The sequence below is a fragment of the Rutidosis leptorrhynchoides genome, chromosome 5, assembly GCF_046630445.1.
Source record: "Rutidosis leptorrhynchoides isolate AG116_Rl617_1_P2 chromosome 5, CSIRO_AGI_Rlap_v1, whole genome shotgun sequence".
Lineage (NCBI taxonomy): Eukaryota > Viridiplantae > Streptophyta > Magnoliopsida > Asterales > Asteraceae > Rutidosis > Rutidosis leptorrhynchoides.
In genome coordinates, this window is record NC_092337.1 from 413,793,923 (window position 1) to 413,816,516 (window position 22,594).

Below are 22,594 nucleotides of genomic sequence, written 5' to 3' on the forward strand. Positions count from 1 at the left end.
TACATTAATAGTATTAACATCAACACCACCACTTCGTTTTCGAAACACTTCCAATACATAAACAAGTTTAACAACTTTAATATGTTAAATACATAAGTTCAGGTATCAAAATGGGCATATCGATCCATGGGTTTCCAAGACCCGTTAACATAACCAAAAGAAAATTTCGACCGAAAGAGTTTAAGTTCCAAACAAAGACGAGCATGGCGTTAGTGATTAAACTACCCAAACTTAGGTCGAAATCCAAAAGTATCTTCCAATGTCCACAGGAGGGAGATCCCTAATCCATAAGCTTACATTTGCCCTTATATGCACCTAATTCTAAAAAGAGTAAACAACGAGAGGGTAAGCATATCGTTTAGTGAGTGCAACAATTATACATATACATATATAATCTACTTACTTGCAAACACTTACACAAATACCGCATACATGCTAGCAATCTAATTAGCATACAATCTCAATGTACAGAGCTAAAAGTCCTCAACACGTCACAAGCTAGCATTACCAATAGCATATAACCATCACAATATAAAATGCTAATACTACCAACACATAACCATGGTTAACCATAAGCACAAGGGAATGGTACTCGCGAATGACCATCGGTGTTCGCAACAACCATTACTGTACATACGCCTTGTATCACTAACCCCTGGGTGGTATCGAACGCCCGAACTTTAAACTCACCCGTCACGTGAATGTGGTATCGAACGTCCGAACTTTAAACCCACACTCCACGTCCACGCACACATGATGATATGATATCGAACGCCCGAACTTTAGCCCATATCACATGCCAACACGATGTGGTATCGAACGTCCGAACTTCAAACCCACATCGCGTTCCACACAACTAAATACACTATATACATATACGTATAATTATTCCACTCACCTTATCACTTTAGTGAAAGTCAAAATCGAAATTCCGCAAGCTTCAATGTAATGTACCTATTACATTAATTATACAATTAATCACACAAACAAGTTGGACTACATCCCAAATTATAACCCCTAGTGCAAATATGACCCATAGTGCAAATGTGACCCATTTGCACTACTAACACCTACACTAGGCCACGACTACCCCAAATCACTAATAACTAGTGATTATAGTCCAAATACACTAACTAATACAAGTTTTGAGTAATTAGATCTTCATCTTGTTAGTTGGGTCACACAACACCTAGTTGACCCATTTCAAGGTCAACACTTACATTTGGGTCACCCATGAACCCTAACAACATCCATCCACTAACACATAAGTGTGCTAGTGATTCAACAATTTAAGACTCACAAACCACCAATTTACAACATCAAACCCTGGCCTAGATTATGAATCTTTGGGTCTATGTACATACATCTTACCCAAAATCCCCAATTTATCAAAGAAATGGGGCTTACACCCAACACATGACCAAACCCCTAGCCATAACTCAAATTAAACATAGAACTTGAAATTGGAACTTACCACAACACCAAACGATGGTTAGCAAGTGGATTCAACAAAAACCCAACTCCAATTGGTGAGAACTAGCTTCTTCTTCACTTAAATCCACCTTTCACTCTAGAAGGCTCTCTCTCTCTCTCTCTCTCTCTCTCTCTCTCTCTCTCTCTCTCTCTCTCTCTCTCTCTCTCTCTCTCTAAATGGGAGTGTTTGAATGGATAAGAAATGAGCTCAAGATGAGCCTTGAACCAGATTTGTGGCCCAAAACTCAGCTTCAAAGTGAAAAGACCATTATACCCCTTTTTAAAACCCAAAAACAAGTCCAAAAAGTGGTAGCTAGACCTCGCATCGCGACCGCGATGCCTATGGTCGCGACCACGATCACTCAGTTTCAAAATCTGGCAACTCCTGCCATCTCATCGCGACCGCAATGGTCTGGGTCGCGACCGCGATCCCCTACTGGTTCAGCATTCACCATTTTTGATTAAGGGTCTCACATGGTCAATTTAACATACTAAAAGATAGGTTACATACCTTGGAACTCAAACGACTTCCAAAGGAACACGTTTCTGAAAAACGGGGTGTTACAAACCGCTTATTAATCATTATGACATTTATGTATTGTCATGTAACCGGTTGTTGATCATTATGAGAGATTAGAATTCCTATTATTATGGATATTTTTGATTTCTTATAAAAACTAATTAAATTACATGCAATTTTTTCATACAATAAACAAAAGATATACACTTGCTAGTTGCTATTGAATGACTTCACTTGAGATAAACACACAAACTTACTAATTTCAGTAAAAAGTACTACTAGACTCCATTTACTCATTTTTACACACCGAAATACATGCATTCAACAAATTTCCACAAAAACAATTTACATGACATTAACTTGTTGATGTCATCTTGGACCAGAAAGCTCCATTGCTTCACCTACAAGTGAAGCTTCTTCAATATAATCTGAATATCTTTGTGGAATACCTTCTAACCCACCTCGATGATATCGTGGCGTTTCGATACTTTGTGATGCTTCCCATCTCTCAGCCAACCCTTCTCCAACCAACATTCTTAAAACTTCCGACATCTTTGGCCGATAAGTTGGGTTAAACTGCGTACACAAAAGCGCAACTTGAACCATTTCTTGCAACTCGACTCTATCGTAATCGTTTTCGAGTTGTTTATCCACCATTACACTTAGTTTTCCTTCTTGATGGAGCTTCTTTACCTGTTAAACAAATCACATTAACAATCCTTATTGTTTATAATGTACATGTTTCAAGGTTGAAAAGGACGCGAGACGGAGACGAGTCAACCTTGAAAGGTCGAGTCGATCGAGAAGGGGTCAAGAAGGACGTTGACCAACGTTGACTTTTAAATATAAATATATTTAAATAAAAATATTTAAGCATAAATATATTAAACATAAACGAACTTGGAATTTTCTTTTACACTAGAACAAGGCCAAACAAAAAGTCAACTTTTGACGTTGACCAACTTTGACCCAACTTTGACCCAATTTTCGACCATTCCTCGACTTGCTACACATTTTTCATTGAATCGGAAGAGGCTAGTCATAAAACCGCTGCAACCATCATTTGCAACCATGACGTGTTTTACATCCAAATCCATATAAATGGAGGTGGCTGGTGGCCTTTTTGACCCATTCCCATGTAAAATGAACTTTTCTATTTATTTAAATTATAAAGTAGACAGTAGAATAGAATTAAAATAATATAGCCTCCAAAATCATATTTAAGCACAAAAAGTTGACGAATTTATAGGATATAAGGTATTAAGACCAACCCGACCGATCTATTTAAACCCATTCATAAATTTCCAATTTTGACCACAACCCATATTGACCTATTACCAATCCAAGACGACCCGATTATTTTTAGTAACAATTTTCACACATAGTGAGAAAGAAAGACCATACCCAATCAAGCATTATGCCTTTCTGGTTAGCCGCCCTTCCAAAATCCAAAGCTTTCTGTCCAGTAATTAGTTCAAGAAGCAAAATCCCGAAACCAAAAACGTCAGTTTTTTCAGATGATTGACCCGTTGACAGATACTCGGGTGCAATATGGCCCACGGTACCACGAACAGCTGTTGTGACATGAGAATCACGATGGTCTAATAGTTTTGCCAATCCGAAATCGCCAACAACAGCCTCGAAATCTTCATCTAAAAGTATGTTGGCCGCTTTAACATCACGATGAATGATTTTCGGGTCACACTGTTCATGTAAATATAGTAAACCCCTTGCAGTTCCTAAAGCTATACTTTTTCTTCTCATCCAGTCCAAAACCGGCCTTCCCCGAATATTATCTGCTACCAACATAATCATATACATTGATTAGATTATTTTTAAAAATGTTCTCTCCATCCCAAAATGACTGTCCCACTTTGACTTTATATACTTTTATTAGTGTTATATAACATTTGATGAAAGTTATACAAATGAAAACACATGTTAGAACCGAATCTATTCATATTATTTTCATCAAAAATATTATATAGCACAAATAAATTATTTAAAAGTCAAAATTTAAAAACGTAAACGGGATAGTTATTTTGAGACGGATAAAAATAGCAAGATTTAAGTGCGTGAATGCTTATTGAAAGTCAAATATAAATAGCAAGATTTGAAAGTCAAATAAAATCAGCAAGATTTAAGGTCAAATAAATATAGCAAGATTTAATTGTGTAAATATAGCAAGATTTAATTGTGTGCATGCTTATTTAATAGGAAAAACAAGGTAACAAACCTTTTAATCTAGATGCAACACTGCCATTGGGCATAAACGGATAAACGAGAAGCCGCTCGTTTTCGGTTGAGCAAAATCCCAAAAGGCGTAAAAGGTTACGATGAACAGCTAAACTGATAGTTTCAACTTCAGTTTGAAATTGGATTTCTCCTCCAAAAGTATTACTGTCTTTTAACCTTTTAACAGCAACGATCGTACCATCATTTAACATCCCTTTGTATACAATTCCGTATCCACCCTTCCCTAATATATTTTTTGCATTAAAATGGTCGGTGGCTGCTCGAAGTTCCTTAAACGTATATCTCCTTAAATGGCCCAAACATACCTCAGGATCATATAGTTCTGCATATATAACAAAAGTTGATAAAAAGTTCCATGGAAAGTAAACAAGTATATATATATATATATATATATATATATATATATATAGGGGAAAGTGAATATGGTGCTATTGTACATATAAGCTTATATGACAAACACCTTCATATCACTTTGTTATGATGTCATTCGTGCAAAATATGTTTTGTAATACGTTAGTGAACCATAAACAAAGCAAAAAAAAAAAAAAAAATTCATTTCGTAAATTTTACAATTAAGAATGACATCTTATTTAAATTATTTAAAGTGAAATATTACTTACTAATAAGGCTCGAGAAAAAACTATGTATAACGTGGATCAACTTGAATTTTATTGTTTCAAATCAAAGCTTAATCTTGAAAAATGTTATACAATAGTCGAAAAGAATTTTATTTTACACGAACCATATTCACTTTCCCCTATGTAATATAATTATAATTATAATATAATTTTTAATCAAAATTAAAAAATGAAAATATAAAAAAAAGGATGAAAATAGATGTGACAATGACAACTAACCGTTAACGTCAAAGAATATTTGTTGGTTTTTCCTGTACCGCCACCATACGAGAATTGCGATGAGTACGCTTATTAGAAATGCAGCGCTTAAGCTTGTCCCAAGAGCAATAGCCAAATGGTGAGTTTTTTTATTTGGTGACGATTGACCTGGCAAAAGAAAATGTTAAAATCTACACAATTACAAAATAATAATAACAGTAACAGGACACTTAAGTAGAGTGTAGGTACATATGAAGGGACATTATATCATGTAATACGCGTTACCTGTGAAACCATCGGGTGAGAATGAGAGAGCCTCGGGAGAAATATTTGAACAATTATTGACCGAATTCTGCCCACAAAGCAATGGGTTGCCTATGATTCTGAAAACACAACAATAGAAATTTTACATGAAGCTATTGGTGTCAAAAAGAACATAAATGCGCATGTCAACCGGGTCGGGCCGGGCAATGTAATCTGACCCGCCAACATTTTTTTTAGGAATAAGAATGATTAATGTGTTTAATATATGTAGGAAACTGTATTACTAAAATAAGAGTATATTTAAATTCAAATGAAATGATTTAGGATGTTGTAAGCATCTATCTTCACGATAAACAGCTTTTGACCAGATACGTATTTATGTATTTAGCTGCTTTTTATCATTGTTGTATAATTCGGCCGAGTCGGATGACGCGTCGATTTGGGGACTAGCCCATCCCTCCTGGCCCAAAACGCCTTAAAAGTCGGTCAACATCAGATAGTTGATTCAAAGTCAAGATGAGTCAGCCAAGTCAGGCCAGAGTCGGTCAAAGTTAAGTCAAAATTTTTATATTTTTAAAATTAGATTTTGTGCCATATATCTATGTTTGAAATATTTATGTTTTATGTTTGACATATTTATGTGTGATATATACATGTTTAATTTATTTATTAATAAAAGTCAGCGCAGGTCAACGCCCGACTCGTCCCCGACCCACAACTTCTACAACCTTACTTTCTATATTTACCCCTTTGGCCATTTTCACTAACCGATTGGACCTGTTTAAATAATGGATTGAATTTGCCAACTTTAGATAAACAGAACAATGGCAAAGATTTTACAGGATTTTAAGGTACAGATAAGCTCACCTAAAAGTCCTTGCAGAAAGTTTTGGCAAAGGACCACTGAGATTGTTATATGACACATCTCTACATACATGCAAACGAAATATAACGATAAGATAACGTTTTATCAAGCCATAAACCCGTAGGTAAATTCGAGAATAAAGAAAGTAACATACATTAGAGTGAGCCCTCCAACTTCGGATAACGAATCAGGAACTGTGCCACTAAGACTATTGTTGTTCAAACGCCTGTCTTACTCAAAGAGAGTAATCGAAAATGAGTAAAATTTCTATACCAAATTTGCTCCACATACTAAATATTAAACATGAAAACTTACAAAAAATTAAGGTTCTTGAGATCCCCTAAAGAGCTAGGAAGCTGACCACTGAATAAGTTTCCTGATAAATCAAGAGTTTGAAGCTTCTGCAATTTCCCAATTGCGTCCGTAATTGGCCCAAAGATTGCATTGTTCTGTAGCGTACTACAAAATTTATCAAATTATCACTTCGAAGAACTATGTGTCAACATTTAATGAGGATCAAGAATCGAGATTTAACTATCAACTTACACAGATTGCAAGTTACTAAGATTTCCAATCGCAGACGATAAGGTCCCGGATAAGTTTTGACTAGGAAGTCCTCTGATGATAAAGAATTAAAACCCCACTAAGTTCCAAGATTCAAATACTTAAAAACTAACTTGTTGCAATATAAAGGTGTGAACTTTGATAAAAATTCAAGAAATTGAGATTAAGTTAACTTACAAAGCCGAAACAGAGCGATCGGAGGTGCAAGTAACCATTCTCCAACTACAAGGATCTACAGAAGATAAATCCCAGTTGTCCATTACATTTCTTGGGTCCTTTAGATCACCTTTTATAGCCATTAAAGCTACAACTGCATTATTAACAAAAACTTTTAAAAATTATCAACAGCTTTGAACAAACTCTTCAAAAGATACTGTTTTTTACATATGTTTTCATCATTGTGGGAGTAGGTCATTAGCAAATGACCATACATATACATATAAATCAGCATTAGAGAACATTAATTAATAATTAATGTTATTTTCATATTTATATTACTATTTTTATTTATTTATTTTATTTAAAAAGTTAAAAGGATAATAAAATAAAGCAATTATAGACAAAAACAATCAACTAAAGTTCGCCTAATTAACGCAAGAAAATTGTAAGGTGAGAATGAACAGGAATCAATATCTACAAAAATAGATTACCAGCAATATCCCCAAATATGGCAACAAAATAATAAGGGATGTATATCCAAGATAATTTTTGATAAATCCTTATTAAAGCATTAAGAGCTTGTACCGTACAAACTATTAATACACAATTTTGGTGAATTTTTTAAAAATCCATGGTGGAAATTTCATCATACAAATTGAAAACTAACCTTCATAATTTACACCGGAAGGAGATAGAGTTGCATATGCAACATTCAGCCATGTGAAAAGACTAAAAACCCCTAATCCTAATATCTCAAAAACACATAATTTCTTCTCCATGCTTCAAAAATCTTCAAAATTTACACCAAAAAGTATGAAATTATGACAATTTTCACGTGAACAATTTCACCATGTTTATATACTTTAGGACTCTACTCCAACACCCAACATTGAAAAACAGAATCAAAACACTAGCAAGCAGAAACCCACTATTTTAATTTCTCTCAAATTCCACCTTTTATCTTGTTCAGAAACTAAAAAAATCACAAAATGCTCTTCACCTACTTCCCAAAATTCTCCAACTTGAAAACCCAGATGTCAAATTTGCTGTTTTTAAGTCAAAGATTCAATCTTTTTGCTAAATATGAAAAGATTTTGATTCTTGAGTAGTTATAGTGTCAATATACAATCGAGAGAGAGAGAGAGAGAGAGAGAGAGAAGAGAGAGAGAGCAGGTTTGAAAAACATCTCACAAAAAGATTAGGTGAGTTCACAGGTACAAAGGGAATTTAAAAAAAGAAAATGTTTTTTATAATTTTATTTTAAGTATTTTATTATGAAAAGAATCAAATAATTGTTTGGATTTTTTGGGGGAAAGCAAAGACATATGCTTTATATTCAGTGATTGGACTGAAGGATGGATGTCCGTTTGTGTGAGAGAGAGAACAAAGAGATGTCTAAAAAGCAAAAAGATTGAAAAGAAAAGCTATTCTTGCAGGTAATATTTTGGCAGATCACGTGCCTAGCTTTTGTCTTGGTCTTTTTGCATTTTTATACAAAATTCTCTTTTTTACCTTGAAAAGTGATTTCAAGATTATGAATCAGTGATTTCAAAATTCTCTTTTTAACCATCCAGGCATGGGTTAAATGGCAACCATGACTTCCTATGAGAGAAGTTATCCGTGTTCGAATCTTGGCAAAGCCATTTCATTTAATAAGAGAGCTCACCTGAGGATGCTTCATCTGGGATCCGGGTAAGCCTGGGGGCTCGGGTACCCGAGAATTTACCGGTCCATAGGGCTCCAATGTAGGTCTTACGGGGCGGGTTCCCTCGTTAACCAAAAAAAAAAAAAAGATTATGATTTATTACCAGTAACAAATTTATTTATAATATAAAAAAGTGAAAAAATTACTCTATTGGTACCTATAGTTTGTACACTTATACATGATAAAATCTAAACTTTTACTTTTACATGCTACCTAGGTTTAGGTTTTGTCAATGAAAACTTGAAAAGTGTACAAATCATAGGTACCAATCCCGTAATTTTTTCTAAAAAAACATACAGAGAGTATATATTTTCTATATTTATCTAACCAATCAGTGTCATTGGTATATGTTTCAGTAGTAAAAGATACAAAGACACCTAAACTGTGTATATGTTATGGAAATTCACCGAACTCACCACATAAGAGTGAGCATAAGAGTGAGATGCATGTAAAATATTTTTACTGAATACATCTTATTAACAAAAACGAAACAAATCTCGTTGTGACAAGAGTTGCAAATTTTTAACATCGGTTACGGCTCGAACTCGAGTCCACATTTGCAAAAAAAAAAAAAAAAATCTCACATAGCGAGACCCAACTTCTAAGGCAATGGGTACCATTTACGCCGAAGCACAATTGTAAATAAAAGAGTATATGATTAGTTAAAAGATTTCATTTTGAGTGGTGATTCTTGAAAGATGTATTAGAGATCGACCATTAACACTCCGATTAATGTGTAAACTCAACCAAAACTAAAGAATCGCAAGGTTGGTTTTGGTCTCTTGTAATATGTTATCTGATATTACATGTTATGTAAGGGATACTTGCTAAGAATGTGAATCTTTTTCTTGATAACAAAGATGTTGTATTTGTAATTAATTAGAGGGTCGATAAATAGTTACTTAGTCATTGTTTTAAAACTTTTCGAACTTTTTAACTTTACTGTCAAAATCATTTTTGTTATTTATGTGGTACTTGAATAACATGAGATCATTAATAAGAGAACGAGATGTTAAAAGTTATTTTCACTAAGAGTTTCCTTAAACTCGGTTAAGAATTATTATACTTTTATACTATTAGTAAATTAGTATTCATAGCACCTACAAATGTCAATGCAATTTTTTAAAAACTTAAATCGGCAATATCAGAAGTTAAATAACTAAATTTCTTGCACAAATATCAAACATACTCCGGTCGAGATGGTCACCACGTGGTGTTTGTCTCCAGGATATCGGGTGTTTGATTCGTAATTGTGCTTTCATCTTTTTTTTCTTATATCTTTTTTATCGTTTTAATTTCTCTTTTTTAATCCTTTTAAAATGTAAATTTTTTACCCTCTCATTATTTTTTCAATCTAATTTTTTCCCACAACTTTTACTACTTCAATTTTTACTTTATAATACAAATTATTATTTTTACGTATCTTAATCAGAATTTATAAAATCAAGACGAAAAATAATCATTTTCAAGCACGACTATTGTTGAAACCGAACTTATATACAATAATATTTCGTAAAAACACCTTACCACAAATGAATATGAGTCTGTAGCAACGCATGACAAACTCAAACCCTCATTTATCACAAATATGATTATGTCCTCAAAATTCTTTATGAAAATAAATAACAAAAAATGCTTCTATCATAAACAAACCACAACCAATCTTTATAACAAATTGAAAATATCCAAAATCACTATTATGCGTTTACAAATCAGAATAAGAAACCTATAACTAAAGAATGAATCAAGACAATTCAATCTTGCACAATACAAGAATCAACCATATTTCAATTAATGAAGATATATGGGAAGATGAATAACAAAGATCGACTAAAGAATAAAACCATAAAATAATGAGAGAATGAAAACAGTTAAAATTAATGAAAAAATAAATGCATAAGATAAAAGGATATGACCCTTTTATACTTCCCAGCTATTAACTATCAATCTAGTCCTTTAATAATAGAAATGTCCAGCTTCAGTCTTTGCACTTCTAAAATTCTTTAATACAGCAAAAAAACTAGCAAAACTTGTACTCCGTAGCTTTATATACTCTCTCAAATGCATAGCTACAAAGCTTTTAAACATCTGCTACTCTAGCATCCATAACATCATTTACACAATAACTAAATTGTACTAAACAGGTTACGTTAACAAAGGAGTAATCAAAGATAAGACTTAGTTTATACTTTATATTTCAACAGCCTTAAAATGTAAATTTTTTACCCTCTCATTATTTTTTCAATCTAATTTTTTCCCACAACTTTTACTACTTCAATTTTTACTTTATAATACAAATTATTATTTTTACGTATCTTAATCAGAATTTATAAAATCAAGACGAAAAATAATCATTTTCAAGCACGACTATTGTTGAAACCGAACTTATATACAATAATATTTCGTAAAAACACCTTACCACAAATGAATATGAGTCTGTAGCAACGCATGACAAACTCAAACCCTCATTTATCACAAATATGATTATGTCCTCAAAATTCTTTATGAAAATAAATAACAAAAAATGCTTCTATCATAAACAAACCACAACCAATCTTTATAACAAATTGAAAATATCCAAAATCACTATTATGCGTTTACAAATCAGAATAAGAAACCTATAACTAAAGAATGAATCAAGACAATTCAATCTTGCACAATACAAGAATCAACCATATTTCAATTAATGAAGATATATGGGAAGATGAATAACAAAGATCGACTAAAGAATAAAACCATAAAATAATGAGAGAATGAAAACAGTTAAAATTAATGAAAAAATAAATGCATAAGATAAAAGGATATGACCCTTTTATACTTCCCAGCTATTAACTATCAATCTGGTCCTTTAATAATAGAAATGTCCAGCTTCAGTCTTTGCACTTCTAAAATTCTTTAATACAGCAAAAAAAACTAGCAAAACTTGTACTCCGTAGCTTTATATACTCTCTCAAATGCATAGCTACAAAGCTTTTAAACATCTGCTACTCTTTAGCATCCATAACATCATTTACACAATAACTAAATTGTACTAAACAGGTTACGTTAACAAAGGAGTAATCAAAGATAAGACTTAGTTTATACTTTATATTTCAACAGCCTTAAAATGTAAATTTTTTACCCTCTCATTATTTTTTCAATCTAATTTTTTCCCACAACTTTTACTACTTCAATTTTTACTTTATAATACAAATTATTATTTTTACGTATCTTAATCAGAATTTATAAAATCAAGACGAAAAATAATCATTTTCAAGCACGACTATTGTTGAAACCGAACTTATATACAATAATATTTCGTAAAAACACCTTACCACAAATGAATATGAGTCTGTAGCAACGCATGACAAACTCAAACCCTCATTTATCACAAATATGATTATGTCCTCAAAATTCTTTATGAAAATAAATAACAAAAAATGCTTCTATCATAAACAAACCACAACCAATCTTTATAACAAATTGAAAATATCCAAAATCACTATTATGCGTTTACAAATCAGAATAAGAAACCTATAACTAAAGAATGAATCAAGACAATTCAATCTTGCACAATACAAGAATCAACCATATTTCAATTAATGAAGATATATGGGAAGATGAATAACAAAGATCGACTAAAGAATAAAACCATAAAATAATGAGAGAATGAAAACAGTTAAAATTAATGAAAAAATAAATGCATAAGATAAAAGGATATGACCCTTTTATACTTCCCAGCTATTAACTATCAATCTGGTCCTTTAATAATAGAAATGTCCAGCTTCAGTCTTTGCACTTCTAAAATTCTTTAATACAGCAAAAAAACTAGCAAAACTTGTACTCCGTAGCTTTATATACTCTCTCAAATGCATAGCTACAAAGCTTTTAAACATCTGCTACTCTAGCATCCATAACATCATTTACACAATAACTAAATTGTACTAAACAGGTTACGTTAACAAAGGAGTAATCAAAGATAAGACTTAGTTTATACTTTATATTTCAACAGCCTTAAAATGTAAATTTTTTACCCTCTCATTATTTTTTCAATCTAATTTTTTCCCACAACTTTTACTACTTCAATTTTTACTTTATAATACAAATTATTATTTTTACGTATCTTAATCAGAATTTATAAAATCAAGACGAAAAATAATCATTTTCAAGCACGACTATTGTTGAAACCGAACTTATATACAATAATATTTCGTAAAAACACCTTACCACAAATGAATATGAGTCTGTAGCAACGCATGACAAACTCAAACCCTCATTTATCACAAATATGATTATGTCCTCAAAATTCTTTATGAAAATAAATAACAAAAAATGCTTCTATCATAAACAAACCACAACCAATCTTTATAACAAATTGAAAATATCCAAAATCACTATTATGCGTTTACAAATCAGAATAAGAAACCTATAACTAAAGAATGAATCAAGACAATTCAATCTTGCACAATACAAGAATCAACCATATTTCAATTAATGAAGATATATGGGAAGATGAATAACAAAGATCGACTAAAGAATAAAACCATAAAATAATGAGAGAATGAAAACAGTTAAAATTAATGAAAAAATAAATGCATAAGATAAAAGGATATGACCCTTTTATACTTCCCAGCTATTAACTATCAATCTGGTCCTTTAATAATAGAAATGTCCAGCTTCAGTCTTTGCACTTCTAAAATTCTTTAATACAGCAAAAAAACTAGCAAAACTTGTACTCCGTAGCTTTATATACTCTCTCAAATGCATAGCTACAAAGCTTTTAAACATCTGCTACTCTTTAGCATCCATAACATCATTTACACAATAACTAAATTGTACTAAACAGGTTACGTTAACAAAGGAGTAATCAAAGATAAGACTTAGTTTATACTTTATATTTCAACAGCCCCCCCCCCCCCACACACACACACACACACACAATCTTATCTTTTGAAAACATCCAACATATTCAACTTTTCACAAAAGAAATCATATTGACTAGAAGTCAAACCCTTTGTTAAAGATATCGGCCACATTATCACTTGAATCTATTTTTAAAGGTTTTATAAAATTACTATTAACTTTTTCTTTAACAATATGTCAATCTATTTCAAACTGCTTACACCTTTCATGATGTAATGGATATAAAGCAATCTACATAGCAGGTTTGTTGTCACTGTCTTAATAGGCAGTAAGATTTTCAGTTTAAACTCATTTAACATATTAACAATCCACACCAACTTACAAGTAACTGCATCCGTTGCTCTATATTCTGCTTCAGCGGAAGATTTTAAAACAGTGCGCTACTTTTTAATTTTCCAAGAAACTATGTTTGAACCAAAAAAGACATAAAATTAAGTAATTGACTTTCTACCAAACATATCTTTTCCCCAATCAGAATCAACAAAGAGGCCAGGTTTAAGGACATACAATAATACCCAATCCCGCGCCTGCGAGGTATGGGGGAGGTAAGATGTAGACAATCCTTCCTCTACCCTAAACTAGAAGAGAAGTCGTTTCTGTTACCACGAGTCGAGAGAATTCTCCACCCACGGGAAAGGAAATTCATCCCCCTCTCTACTCCAGAGTAGAGATGTTTAAGGACATACCTTTGCTGAAATATAAACCGTTACCTGGACTTTTCTTGAGATTATTTAAAACTCTGAAAGCTAACTTTAAGTGAGAAGCAGTAGGTGTATACATGTATTAACTTAAGATGTGTACAAAATAACATATGTCACATCTAGTAATTGTTACATAAATCAACTTTCCTACTAGCTTTTGATACACAATTATATTAGTAAGCACATAATCACCTTCCTTACCTTTATATGTAGATACATTTATTTCAATAGGAGTATTTACTTATTTAGATGCAAACAAGCCAAACTCTTGTAATAATTCCAACACATACTTTCTTTGAGACAAACACAAATCATCAGTTATGTCTACAACTTATATACCAAGAAAGTATTTCAAGACACCTAAGTCTTTTATTTTAAATTTTGAGTTTAAGTGATTCTGAACTAAATTAACTTCAGTAACAGAATTACATGTAAGCACAATATCATCTACGTTTACTCTCGGCCACACTGTAGTGACCCGAACTTTTCCATGTTTATATATATTAATTGAGATTGATATTTACATGATTAAATGTTTCCAACATGTTAAGCAATCAAACTTGTTAAGACTTGATTAATTGAAATATGTTTCATATAGACAATTGACCACCCAAGTTGACCGGTGATTCACGAACGTTAAAACTTGTAAAAAAAACTATATGATGACATATATATGGATATATATATAGTTAACATGATACTATGATAAGTAAACATATCATTAAGTATATTAACAGTGAACTACATATGTAAAAACAAGACTACTAACTTAATGATTTTTAAACGAGACATATATGTAACGATTATCGTTGTAAAGATATTTAATGTATATATATCATATTAAGAGATATTCATACATGATAATATCATGATAATATAATAATTTAAAATCTCATTTGATATTATAAACATTGGGTTAACAACATTTAACAAGATCGTTAACCTAAAGGTTTCAAAACAACACTTACATGTAACGACTAACGATGACTTAACGACTCAGTTAAAATGTATATACATGTAGTGTTTTAATATGTATTTATACACTTTTGAAAGACTTCAATACACTTATCAAAATACTTCTACTTAATAAAAATGCTTACAATTACATCCTCGTTCAGTTTCATCAACAATTCTACTCGTATGCATCCGTATTCGTACTCGTACAATACACAGCTTTTAGATGTATGTACTATTGGTATATACACTCCAATGATCAGCTCTTAGCAGCCCATGTGAGTCACCTAACACATGTGGGAACCATCATTTGGCAACTAGCATGAAATATCTCATAAAATTACAAAAATATGAGTAATCATTCATGACTTATTTACATGAAAACAAAATTACATATCCTTTATATCTAATCCATACACCAACGACCAAAAACACCTACAAACACTTTCATTCTTCAATTTTCTTCATCTAATTGATCTCTCTCAAGTTCTATCTTCAAGTTCTAAGTGTTCTTCATAAATTCCAAAAGTTCTAGTTTCATAAAATCAAGAATACTTTCAAGTTTGCTAGCTCACTTCCAATCTTGTAAGGTGATCATCCAACCTCAAGAAATCTTTGTTTCTTACAGTAGGTTATCATTCTAATACAAGGTAATAATCATATTCAAACTTTGGTTCAAATTCTATAACTATAACAATCTTATTTCAAGTGATGATCTTACTTGAACTTGTTTTCGTGTCATGATTCTGCTTCAAGAACTTCGAGCCATCCAAGGATCCATTGAAGCTAGATCCATTTTTATCTTTTCCAGTAGGTTTATCCAAGGAACTTAAGGTAATAATGATGTTCATAACATCATTCGATTCATACATATAAAGCTATCTTATTCGAAGGTTTAAACTTGTAATCACTAGAACATAGTTTAGTTAATTCTAAACTTGTTTGCAAACAAAAGTTAATCCTTCTAACTTGACTTTTAAAATCAACTAAACACATGTTATATATCTATATGATATGCTAACTTAATGATTTAAAACCTGGAAACACGAAAAACACCGTAAAACCGGATTTACGCCGTCGTAGTAACACCGCGGGCTGTTTTGGGTTAGTTAATTAAAAACTATGATAAACTTTGATTTTAAAGTTGTTATTCTGAGAAAATGATTTTTATTATGAACATGAAACTATATCCAAAAATTATGATTAAACTCAAAGTGGAAGTATGTTTTCTAAAATGGTCATCTAGACGTCGTTCTTTCGACTGAAATGACTACCTTTACAAAAACGACTTGTAACTTATTTTTCTGACTATAAACCTATACTTTTCTGTTTAGATTCATAAAATAGAGTTCAATATGAAACCATAGCAATTTGATTCACTCAAAACGGATTTAAAATGAAGAAGTTATGGGTAAAACAAGATTGGATAATTTTTCTCATTTTAGCTACGTGAAAATTGGTAACAAATCTATTCCAACCATAACTTAATCAACTTGTATTGTATATTATGTAATCTTGAGATACCATAGACACGTATACAATGTTTCGACCTATCATGTCGACACATCTATATATATTTCAGAACAACCATAGACACTCTATATGTGAATGTTGGAGTTAGCTATACAGGGTTGAGGTTGATTCCAAAATATATATAGTTTGAGTTGTGATCAATACTGAGATACGTATACACTGGGTCGTGGATTCATTCAAGATAATATTTATCGATTTATTTCTGTACATCTAACTGTGGACAACTAGTTGTAGGTTACTAACGAGGACAGCTGACTTAATAAACTTAAAACATCAAAATATATTAAAAGTGTTGTAAATATATTTTGAACATACTTTGATATATATGTATATATTGTTATAGGTTCGTGAATCAACCAGTGGCCAAGTCTTACTTCCCGACGAAGTAAAAATCTGTGAAAGTGAGTTATAGTCCCACTTTTAAAATCTAATATTTTTGGGATGAGAATACATGCAGGTTTTATAAATGATTTACAAAATAGACACAAGTACGTGAAACTACATTCTATGGTTGAATTATCGAAATCGAATATGCCCCTTTTTATTAAGTCTGGTAATCTAAGAATTAGGGAACAGACACCCTAATTGACGCGAATCCTAAAGATAGATCTATTGGGCCTAACAAACCCCATCCAAAGTACCGGATGCTTTAGTACTTCGAAATTTATATCATATCCGAAGGGTGTCCCGGAATGATGGGGATATTCTTATATATGCATCTTGTCATTGTCGGTTACCAGGTGTTCACCATATGAATGATTTTTATCTCTATGTATGGGATGTGTATTGAAATATGAAATCTTGTGGTCTATTATTATGATTTGATATATATAGGTTAAACCTATAACTCACCAACATTTTTGTTGACGTTTTAAGCATGTTTATTCTCAGGTGATTATTAAGAGCTTCCGCTGTCGCATACTTAAATAAGGACGAGAATTGGAGTCCATGCTTGTATGATATTGTGTAAAAACTGCATTCAAGAAACTTATTTTGTTGTAACATATTTGTATTGTAAACCGTTATGTAATGGTCGTGTGTAAACAGGATATTTTAGATTATCATTATTTGATAATCTACGTAAAGCTTTTTAAACCTTTATTGATGAAATAAAGGTTATGGTTTGTTTTAAAATGAATGCAGTCTTTGAAAAACGTCTCATATAGAGGTCAAAACCTCGCAACGAAATCAATTAATATGGAACGTTTTTAATCAATAAGAACGGGACATTTCACACACATTCTGTTGTGGTGTGTGATTGCATGATGTTTGTTGTATAATACCTTCTGATTTATAAAACATGTTTTTAGAATTATTTGTAAATTTAGAACCATTGTCACTTCTGGCAACTTTTACAGTTTTATTAAATTGTGTTCCAAACATATAAATAAAATCAGTTATGTTTTTATAAGTTTCACCTTTATTTCTCATTAAATTATCCCACATAGATCTGGAGAAGTCATCAACAATCGTCGAGAAATACTTAAAGCCTTGTTTACTAGCAACCCTATGAGGTTCCCACACATCTAAATGAATAACAACATCAGTTGTCTTATTATCATTAAGTGGAAATGGCTTTATGGTTTGTTTAGCCTTGTGGCATAGGAATTTTACTATTGTTTCCACAATCTAAAACATCCTTAAGAACCTGCATAACATGTTCTGCAGGATGACATAATCTATTATGCGATATGTATTTAGAAATTTTAGTTGTTTTTGAGTTTAAACAAACATGACTATTATCCTTTAGATTTAAACTATCAATAACATAAACTTCTTTTTGAACACTACCAGTCTCCAGAGTCTTTTTCATCACATCATTGTGGGGTAAGTCCTGTATTACACAACCATACTCATCAAAGCCAACAAACAACTTGTTGTCTCTAGACAATTTATACATAGACATTAGATTAATGAAGTATATTGAAATAACCAGAACATCATAAAGAACAATACTGGGACTAGTCACCAATTTTCTTAATCTTGGCAATGGTTTTATTTGGATGTTCCACACCAAGATTAAGATAAAAAATATAAATCAACAGAATTTCTAAGACACTAAGAACTAGCTATATAATGTTGGTTTGCACCAGAATCTATAACCCAAGAAGGTTTAGATACAAAAAAAATCCATACCTGCCATATTGGCCTTGGAATATCTAATTGAGGTTTTATTGTTAATAAGAGCCATTAGCTTGTCTACTTGTTCATCAGAGAAAGGAAAAAAGATCTGAGGCCGAACATTATTATCAGAAGAAACACTTTGAATGCTAGAATATGATTTATTACCAAAATTATTTGACCATGAAGTAGTGTTGGAAGAAGTATTTCTATTATTAGAACTTGAGGATACCCAACTATTTCAAAGCATCTATCTATTGTATGACCTATTTTGTTGCATTTTGTACACTTTAGGTTTGTATTAGGTCCTCTAACAGTTTTAGCATCGTTATTTGTATTGTTGTTATTCATTGATTGAATTTAGAAACAAATGCAGAGGACTACAATTTACTTATAATAGAATCAAATGAACCTCTAAGAGATTCTTCTCTTGAGACAACAACAAATGCGACTTTATATGTAGGCAAAGGGTCACTACCAAGAAGTTGACTCCTTATTGGCTGATAGAAATCATCCAACCCCGTCAAGAATTACATAAACTTAAGTAAATGAGCATGATAACTTATTTATTTTGAAGCATTACAATTACATTCTGGTAGTTTAACCATTGAGTCATATTGTTTCCATGGTGAGTCCAACTTATGGTAGCATTCAGAAACAGAAGACCCATCATGTATTAGAGAATTAACTTTTTTATTCAAATTAAACACAACACACCCATCAACTTTGTCATAGATTTCTTTTTACTTATCCCATACATCAGAAGCAATTTTTGAAAAGATTTTACCTAGATAGACTTCTTCGGATAAGAGTTCAAAATCCAGAATAGGACAACAGAGTTGCACACTTGCACCTATCCCATTGTTTGCTTAAAGCTTCATTAGTATAAGGTTTAATAAGAAATTTGTCTATGAAACCTATTTTATTCGTTGTTTCAAGAGCCAGTGTAGTGGCACATGCCCACACGCTGTAATTTCCTGATCCAAGTAATTTTATGTTTACATTGGGAGTGCTACTTACATCACTATGATGTAATTAGAGAGGATCCCTAAAATCCGGTTTACTAATTTGTGTATTATCAATATTACTTTCATAATCTCTCATCTTTGCAGATCAAAAAAAAAAAAAAGAAACAAGAGAAATACGCGAGAACAAAGTAATAATGAATCAATATAGATGTATGCACAAAATGCACATATGCAACGATAGATGTTCAATAACAGACATGCAATATAGCAGACAAGCAATAAGAGATATACACTAACAGATATGCAATTAAAAAGATCTAGAAGAAAAGACTCTCAATCAACTACCACTTGATTGAGTAAGAAAGAAACTTAACCAATAAGGAAAGATAGTAGCGGAAGAACAACGAGAGATGTTCAGAAACTCTAATTTTTAATAATTAGGGTTTGGAATCAACACGTCTGATGATTGCAAGTGGAGGGCTACGAAATATTATTATTTTTATTACAAAATACGATACAAATTACACAAGTTTTAATTATTTATTTATAGATGGGATATACCTAAACCTTGCTACAACACTATAGGCAGTGTACCTAATCGTAGAGTAGTGTAGTTTTTAGTAAGTCTGGTTCATTCCACAGGGAGCTAGTTGAATACGTACTATATTTTTATAGAACTATATTTATATATATATATATATATATATATATATATATATATATATATATATATATATATATATATATATATATATATATATATATATATATATATATATATATATATATATAAGTAGTAATATTATAAAAGGGGGGTTTTACCGTTTAATGACCGATTTGTCAATTTTTAATAAAGCGTAAAAATAAATGACAATAATTAAAGTGCGATATATAAAATTGCGATAAATTAAATGATAGTAAGTAAAATGACAATAATTAAAAGTACGATGAGAAATACAATAAAAGAATTATGCTTATTTAAACTTCCGTAATCATGATGTTTGACGTTTTGATTTTAATTTATTACTCTGGGTTAATTGTCCTTTGTCCTGGATTATTTGATACCTATCTGGTTTTTGCCCATAATAGTCCATTGGTCATAATTATAAGATGCTCGACAAATTAACCTTATACCCGAAGTCAAATATTCCAACTAATTAGGGATTTAAACTGTAACAAGGTTTTAATACTATGTTAATAATTATACCAGGTTATCGACTGCGTGTAATCCAAATTTTTAATACTTTGTTAACAATTACACCAATTACCCCTGTATGTAATCCACCCCTGTTTTAATTAGTCCATGATATATTAATTTATCCACTTGACCAAAATGAATAATCAATTACCCAAACCCAATTGATTAATTAAATGATCGTAAAAGATGTCGCATAAACGTCACTAAATAGGACATGCATAATCATTTAATAATTATTAGATTAACTAATTTGAAGATAGGTTCAACAGATTCCAAAGAGTTGTCATTCAATTAGACAATACCCCCCATCTATTAATAGTCCATAGTCCAATGTTCACAAGTGTCGGTCTTTTGTTCAAATCTTAATTATGGTACAAAATCCAATAACCCCGTCTTAATAATTAGTCCAACATCACGATTACTTCGGCTCAAATAAGCATAATAATAACTTAGTTACGAGACATTAATTTAAAAAGGAAGAACATAGCTTACAGTGATTATTAATCGCGTAGCGTTACACGGACAGAGTTCCGACTTTAAAACCCGTAAAACATTTCTTACAATAACTCAATTATTATTATTATTAAACTTAAATTAAAATTAAAATTATAATTATAAATATAAATATATGTTTACAGAGGAAGAGAGAAATATATTATGAAGGTGTAAACAACTCGTCCAAAAACTGGCTATTTATAGAACCTGGCCAGCTTCTGATGCCCATACGATCGCATGGGCTTTGTGCCTATATGCCATGCGATCGCATGGCAGCCTGATCCAGCTCACAATGTCGATTAAAACGTGGGCGGCTGTTATATTTTAATATATAATATAATATATATAATTTTATATAATTATATATATTATATTATATTCTTGTGCATAGTTGACTTGTAATTTTAGCTCCGTTGAGTCGTACGTTGATGCTCGATTTATGCCTCGGTTCTGAATTTTGGAACGTCTTTTCATACGCTTTAATATCTTGTACTTTATGTTTCGCAATTTGTAATTTGCACAAAAAATTATTTTCCTTAACTCCCAAAATCTGCGCAAGTCTTTAATTCACTTTTAGTGACACTTTTGAGTGCACTATGGCTTTAGTGGCACTTTTTCTTCAATTCTTTAATCTTCGTGCTTCGACTTCGCATTTATTTATTTAAACGATTACAATTTAAAAATGGAACAATTACAACTAAAAACTTTACATATTGGAAGGATATTGCGCCTAAATATATGTTCGTTTGGAGCAATATCAAATATTCCCACACTTGAACGTTGCTTGTCCTCAAGCAATACGGAACTTGAAATAAAATCACACTTCACTCGAAGCACTTTCTTATTCTCACACTTTATACATCAGTGATTTTGATACAGCGGTATGAACAATGATAGTAACAATGTGGTTTACAGTCCCACACGACTATGAAAATTTAGATCCTTTAAGAAAATTGGATCTTTATGAAAATATTTGATCTTTTGAAAATTCATTCTAGCTTTTACCCTAGATAAGTTTTCCGGAATAACCCTTCACCGGTGTTTGCAAAATATTTTTGTGGGTTTTTGTGGGTTTCAGAT

The 22,594-nt window shown here is 31.6% G+C and overlaps 1 protein-coding gene across 2 annotated transcripts; it reads right to left on the minus strand.

The window, feature by feature from the left end:
* Positions 1-2,131: 2,131 nt before the first annotated feature.
* LOC139846528 (protein NSP-INTERACTING KINASE 3-like) lies at positions 2,132-8,078 on the minus strand. Of its 2 annotated transcripts, none has more exons than XM_071836009.1 (11): positions 7,605-8,078; positions 6,956-7,088; positions 6,761-6,832; positions 6,530-6,673; positions 6,369-6,440; positions 6,217-6,276; positions 5,371-5,468; positions 5,107-5,253; positions 4,230-4,571; positions 3,398-3,792; positions 2,132-2,686 (listed from the first exon to the last, which is right to left on the minus strand). In XM_071836009.1, the coding sequence occupies exons 1-11, from the start codon at positions 7,714-7,716 to the stop codon at positions 2,363-2,365; spliced, it is 1,899 nt and encodes a 632-aa protein (XP_071692110.1). In that variant the 5' UTR covers positions 7,717-8,078; the 3' UTR covers positions 2,132-2,362. The 2 variants fall into 2 exon arrangements, with proteins under 2 accessions (XP_071692110.1, XP_071692111.1); XM_071836010.1 differs by having other exon boundaries at positions 2,133-2,686; positions 3,398-3,789; positions 7,605-8,077.
* Between the last annotated feature and the right edge of the window lie 14,516 nt (positions 8,079-22,594).

Coding starts and splice junctions, on each gene's coding strand:
- LOC139846528 (XM_071836009.1), bottom strand. CDS start 7,716: ATGGAGAAGAAATTATGTGTTTTTGAGATATTAGGATTAGGGGTTTTT. Junction 5,254..5,370: donor CTCACCCGATGGTTTCACAG/GTAACGCGTATT, acceptor TTCTTTTGCCAG/GTCAATCGTCACCAAATAAA. Junction 2,687..3,397: donor AAGGCATAATGCTTGATTGG/GTATGGTCTTTC, acceptor TTTGTTTAACAG/GTAAAGAAGCTCCATCAAGA.